The sequence below is a fragment of the Falco cherrug genome, chromosome 11 (assembly GCF_023634085.1).
Source record: "Falco cherrug isolate bFalChe1 chromosome 11, bFalChe1.pri, whole genome shotgun sequence".
Taxonomy (NCBI): domain Eukaryota; kingdom Metazoa; phylum Chordata; class Aves; order Falconiformes; family Falconidae; genus Falco; species Falco cherrug.
This window is the reverse complement of record NC_073707.1, coordinates 7,548,206-7,554,855: the sequence shown is the minus strand read 5'-3', so window position 1 is coordinate 7,554,855 and position 6,650 is coordinate 7,548,206. Positions and strand designations below refer to the sequence as shown.

The 6,650-nt window shown below is 43.2% G+C and overlaps 1 protein-coding gene across 1 annotated transcript in view; it reads right to left on the bottom strand.

The window, feature by feature from the left end:
* Positions 1-2: 2 nt before the first annotated feature.
* GIGYF2 (GRB10 interacting GYF protein 2) overlaps positions 3-6,650 on the bottom strand; it is a 79,144-nt gene continuing 72,496 nt past the window's right edge. Inside the window, exons 24-28 of the mRNA XM_055723228.1 lie at positions 6,387-6,592; positions 5,939-6,093; positions 4,468-4,637; positions 3,933-4,080; positions 3-1,776 (exon numbers count right to left, since the gene is read on the bottom strand). Coding sequence (XP_055579203.1) covers positions 1,709-1,776; positions 3,933-4,080; positions 4,468-4,637; positions 5,939-6,093; positions 6,387-6,592 — 747 coding nt within the window. The 3' untranslated portion in view covers positions 3-1,708. The remainder of the gene's footprint in view (positions 1,777-3,932; positions 4,081-4,467; positions 4,638-5,938; positions 6,094-6,386; positions 6,593-6,650) is intronic.

Here is a 6,650-nt window from a genome sequence, read left to right as displayed (position 1 = left end):
GATATAATACAACCAGGTTTTATTTAAGTTCTCTCTTTCCCCCCCCCACACTGGCAAAAGTTCAGAGGGAGTTTAAAGTTTTGTAAACATTTTAACTACCCCTCTTCCCCCTTTTATGAATTTACAAAGCAAAGGAGACAGGGAGACCAGATTTGCAACAGTTCCAAGTCTCTCCATGCTATTGGATCCAAAAACTATATACAAGTCTGCAGCAGTCTCTGTATAGTTACTGTACATGTTTGGGGGCAGGGGGAAGAGAGAGGAGGAGGAGGAGGAGGGGAAGGTGACCCCAAAAAATGAATAAACCAAACGAAATAAAATCCAAAGCCAAACTGCTCTTGAGCGACTCGAACTGTTTTCTTTAGGCAGTGATGACAGAAGAACAGACCCCTTTATACAACTCCACCAAAACGGTAGCACATCTCCCTTCGCAGGTTGTAACCCTCTGGGAATGGGAGATGGGACCGGGGGGGGGAAACTAAGTGCATTTGGCAGTTTTCATTTTCTTTTTTTTTGTGGTGTGTGCGCGTGGGTGGATGGAGGAGAGAAGATGGTGTTAATCTTTCGGTGAGAGCAGAAGGTTACGATTCCATAAATACTTAAGGACTATGGATCCCAGTGAAGGTGCGTGAAGCAGTTGAAGGTGTAGGAGATAAGCAGGGCCGTCATTGCACATAGCTTCGCCCTCAACAGTCTCTCTTCATGACAAAAGGGCATCTCTGCGTGTTAACCTAAGCACTGCTCAAAATGACAACTACCTAAGACTGCTGGGGTACATATATCTGAAAGCCAGTGTTTGCCCTCACCAGAGACTGAAGATCCACACGGTAAAGATCCTACTGTCTCTTAAACGAGACAAATTTGCAGGAAAAGAGCTCAAAATAAACTGGTCCTAACCCTCCGAAGGTAGCATTTAAGGGATAAATTCAACCCGACAGAAGAGACGCCACCCCCCACCTTCTTCCCAGAGCAAAAGTCCCCACGTGTCCAGGAAGGCTGGAGTATGCTGACGGGGAACTCCTCCAGCTTCAGCATCACCACCTAATGAAGACAGACTCGAGCTTTCCCTCCAAAAATAATGTGCTGAGAAGGGCTGGCAGGGGGTGTGCAACTTCAAACCAACCCAAGCTAAACTGCGCCCACCACCGCCCCTCTCCTGCTGTTGCCAGTTCTAAAGTTAGCTTATGAATGCAACTCCTGGCTTGGGAGAGCACCTCTTGCCCTGATGGAGCACGGAAGTCAGTATCTGTGTGGCATTTTGGTTTTGACCAACATCTGTTAACCACAAACTCTCTCTCTCTCTCTCTCTCCATGACTGCACATGTTGGATGTGGTACAAGTAACCAGGAGAGGGAAGCAATGGTTTGCAGAATCCCAATTGATATTTTTTTTTTTCCAGGTATGTCAGCAGAAGAAATCACAGCACAGTGAAAGCTTGCTGCCCAAATCAGCCTTGCTGTGAACGAATCCTATCTCCCACCCTCCCAGGACTCTGAACAAAGTCCACTTGACTCTAGGCTGACAGTAGGAACAATGCCTGTGCAGTCCTGGGCAGAAAGCATTTGCTGGGGCTGGAGGAAGCAGCCTGAGATGATTGATTCTGTGATTCACTGCGAGGTGAAGAAGAACGCATGGTGGAGAGTACTGTGTCCAAAATGGAGAATCCATGGTTAACAGATGCAGGAAAAGCCAGTTGATTTGCACATGCTCAGTAGTCTTCCAAAGTCTCTATTTCTCCCATATTGAGCCGCTCCGATGAGGCATTCACTGAAAACCCTGTAAATCAAAAAGGACTTACGTTAAGAATCTGGACACGGTATAGTGTATTCGATGCAATACATCTGTTACATACATGTGCAGTAGCATGTGTAAAACAAGATGAATAACATGTGTCAAATAAAAACCTCAAGGGGAAATTCAGTAAGGCTAGAGATAGAATTACCCAAACTGTTTGGGTTTTTCCTTAATAAATCAAAGATAATCAATTGTGTGTTTAGATAAGTATCACTTGATCTTGAAAAACCGATCAGCAGACGACTGGTTTCAATTTTCATTTAAAAGATAGCATCTGCCGAGCTAGCACGAGGCACATCTAGGCCCAGTGGCAATGTGGCTCAACAGCATCTTGGAAGGGAGCATGTTTGAGTCAACTGGTACTTGGAAGTCCCTGTCAACCCCATACTTACATGGTCCAAAAGATCATGTATATTTTGTGAACTTGAAATCCAGGTGTGGAATCATGCTCAACACTTCAGGGGGTGTGAGCAATTCTACCCCTTAAAGTGTAAATACATGTACTTATGAAATCTAATGGCAATTCCATGTACTTCCATGATTTTTTTTTACATTCTATCTCACAAGTACAACATGAAAATGTACAGAGTTACACAGGGTTATGCAGATGGCTCAAGATGCACCTCAACTTCTACCCAGCCTTTTAACCGTAGAGTGCTGAGGACATGATGCACATGAGAAAAGTGCAAGAAAAAGCAAATCTTTTCTATAAGAAAAAAAAAAATCCAATGTATCAACCTGCAACTTTCCTAATCAAATCCAATTTTTTTTACGCTTGTACCAACTCCATATGGAGTATGAGAAAAAGGAAAGCTGTCCTGCATAAGGCTACTAAATACAAACCTGAAGGCTTGCTCGGTGCTAGAAAACAAATGGCTTTTCACAGTCATTATCTTCAGCAGATAAAAAGTGCTGTGTTTGGTAGGTGTAAGAAAATTGTTCTGGCTCCCTCTCGTGGCAGTATGTTACCTAAGAGGTTTTGGAATGACTGGAATAGAGTGTACTGATTTTTAAGAAGCTGCATGTACTTCCCTTAGTTGCAAGTTCTTAATTGTATTTAGTGACCACTTCACATTACATAAGCAGGTTTTAAAACTATTCAGCTGAAGGCCCAGGTCAGGTTCACTGGACTGACAGCTGGGATGACAGAAGTCAGGACCCCACTGAAAAGTTCAGTATATATCAACACAAAAATCATTGATTTAATTTGAAGAGTATTGATTTTGTTAAGAATAAAAAGGAAGATAAAAAACAAATGAAGGACTCTGTAGGGCCTTGAAGCAGTGGCTTCCAGGTGGTTAATACCAGGCTGCTTTACACAAATATGAGCCAGCAGCACCAGAACAACAAATACTGGCCCAGTGCAGTGCCCTAGTTTTCTTTTTATCCCACACAGCACAAATGTGGACACATTTATTCTACAAGAATACTATAGCAATGCATTACATCCCACAATGCTCAGTACTCATGTACTTAACACAATGCCCTCATATCTTAAAGGCCACTTTAAAGAAACCTTTCTGTCGGTGCTAAAGGGGCTGGTTAATTTTTATGTGAGGATGGTAATTAAGACAGAGAATAAGCAAATATAAATAAGTAAAAAAAGGACTACTAACAATGTCATCTCAATGCCTCCAAATGAAAACTATTGACTTCATTTTGACATTTTTTTTCCCCCACAAGATCTTTGCTATCTTCTCTGAATGAGAGCGGTTAGCTCATGTGAAAAGGTAGGAAGGAATAAAGGCAAGCCTCAAGAAGCTGCTCCTCATGAAGAAACAGAAAATACGCTTTTCTTAAAAGCATGAATTAACATTAATTCCATAAAATAGGCACAGGTCAACTCAAAAAAGTAAATGCAGTTTGAATAACATCCCTGAACTACTTAAAGGTTTCCAGGTAATAAACAAGGTATTGAAGAGGCCTTTTCGCAAGGCACAGTTTGATAGAAGTTTTCCATGAAACCAATACAGAATTTTTAGAATCATTAAATAATAATACTGAAGCAAATTCTAAAGACACTTCAACAACTACCTCTTCTGCTCAATGGAAATACTGAATTTGAAGGTTGACAAGAATTCTATACTCCACAAGACTTTTCCCAAATTAAACATTCATCTCCAAAAATTAAAACTGACCTAACAAGCTGGGATCTGCACGAACCATTTTCTGTTTCTTCTTTTTCTTCCCACTCTGCCCAACCTCAAAATTGGGTTGCTGGTTGTTGCTCTGATTGGTCTGAAAGACCGAATGTAGCGAACTGTGGTTCATCCCCCACACTGAATCCTAGAAAACAAAGTACAAGATTAAAGTGCCATTAAGTTTGGTTTATTTATATTGAAAACATTCAGAGAGCCTGAAGCACTTTCTACATCATGTGTGGCAGCACTAACCACTGATGATGCAGCCACCCAGCACCGCTGCATCCTACCTCACCTTTCTAAAGCACATTCTGAATCAGCATGCCAAGACACTATTTGATGGACAGTCGGCCTCAACTGTTCGTTATACAGGAAACTTGATTTTGCAGTAAATATTTGAAACCTACTTTATTCTCTGCATTTCACATGACCTGTAAAATCCTGCTCATCCTCCTGCCAGTCCAGCAGAAATGCAGCCTCTTCCGACAAATATAGTCTCTACACTCTAAGGCCCATAGTGAGCAGGATTTACCTGTTGCTGCTGCTGTTGCCGTTGCTGACTGGCTTTCTGTTTGGCACGGCGCTCAAGAAACTGCTTGGCAAACTCCTTGGCCTCAGGAGTATCTCCGAGATAGGCTCTGATGTAATCATGGACCTCATAGGGAGACTCTACTTCCTTCAGGAAAGAAACAAACGTGGGAACTGCAAGAAGAAAGCAGACCGTGAGGGAAGGCATGTTGATATGTGAATGCATGCATTCAATAAACACAAACTTTGCATTTTGTTTCAAATATTTGCTGATCTAGTTGCCATGGCAAACAGCGTGCCCATCCAAGTTCCCTATAGTAAAGCCCTGCCATGCAATGCTTCATCTGTTCTGCAGTCACAGCTAGGGTAAGAAAGCCAGCTAATGTGATGAGAAGGAAAAATAAACTGACAATCCTAAAGGGTACACCAGCCCACCAACTTTAGCCACTGCCAGCTTTAATGCTTAAATTTAATGCCAGGCCAAAGTGGAAAATAGTCTTTTTTACAGCTGCCATCAGTACAATCTCCTTCTGGCTGAAGCACAATAGTGCTCCATCCACAGTGGCTGACCTAGCAGGCAAGCACCTGAAATGCAACGGTTAGCTCACCTGCAAGCCTCCTTTACCATCTTTTTTTCCTTAGACCAACTTTGCTGCACTGAGTTTTATTTTACATGGAGAAGGGCAAAGCAAACCACAAGCCAGGAAGACACCGGGACAACAGGCTGCCACCTGCGGCACAAAGCAGCCTTGGAAACATGGAAGCTCACTGTGGCACTGCAGGGCCACAGCCTGTCCTCAGACACAAGATGCAGCTGGTTAGTACATCACAGATGAGGCCAACAAGTCACTTGTATCTTTCCTCTGAGAGGAGGGAAGCTGTGGCACTGCAGTTGTGTGAGGTGTGATCCTGGCTCTTGGGGCAGCACCTGTTCCCCACTCAGGTTCAGGGGCCCCCACAGAAGCACAGCCGTGCAGCGTGCAGAAGCTGGAGCACACAGATTTGCACAGGCCCACACTGGAGGCAGTAAGATGCCTGTAGTGCTTTGGTACAAGAAGGTATCTCAAGACTGGGCATTCCTCTAGGTGCCCTCCAGCAGAATTAGTACAAACCCCAACCTTTTTCACACCAAAAACCGCTTTGCACAGAGGCGTAAGATAATTTGGCTTGCTCTTCGAAGTGAACTGGATCCTCATCTGTCTGCCTGATAAATGCTTCCATGACCACCACAAATCCTCAGCAGAGCACTGGGTGACAGACTTTAACACTGTTTCCAATCCCCACAGATTTTCTACAGTTAGCCCAACAGAAACCATGGAGAGGACGATGCAGCGGGTTCTTTGGACCACTATTTAATGATGCCATTTTGCTGAACACACATTGATGTCATTACTCTCCCTCAGAACTATCCTGCCAGGAAGTAAACTGGATATTCTATTTTCAGTGGATCATTTACATTCCTCCCCACCACTTACCATCTAAGTTGTTGGCTGTGTTGAGTGCATGAAGCATCTGTTCACACCACTGAGTGAATCCATCCTGGGCTTTATTAACCCCCTGGAACAATTTCAACAGCTTCTCCTCTTCTTCCACTTTCTTGTTTTGTCTGCTTGTAATACCTACAGATTTACTGAGGTAAAGAGAAAACAAAAAATTACCAGACTAATCAACAGTACAGTATACAGTACAGTGTTAAAAGACTTGCTAGTTTACAAGATGCAAACACTGCTTAAGAACTAACTAATTTTCTAGGTAGATGACGAAAATAAATTGTGAATGGTCACCTATTAGCTATTTTTGTTGTCAAAACAGATCCTGAGTGACACAGAAAAAAAGGAAAACACATGAAGATGTTACAACTTCTAAGCGATCATCTCAGGAGTGGTAGCCTTTCTTTGCAAAAGCTCCTTCCCCAAGTCCTACCTGAGGCTGGCATTGCTTTTATTTTTATTGGTCGAGTTACGAGGTCCCACTTCCTTCACTGCATCATCCCAGAAACCCATGTTTGAGTTTTTGGTATCAGCATTACTCCAGATGCTACTGACTAGGTCAGATGCCCACTGGTTGCTGGGATTAGTGTTTAGGGAGCCCCACACTGAATTCCCAATGCTGGTGTGCAGGTTAGAGTGCTGCGGAAACAAAACAAAGAGATCCTGGTTATTAGCACCAGTCCTGGCAGAAGAGGAA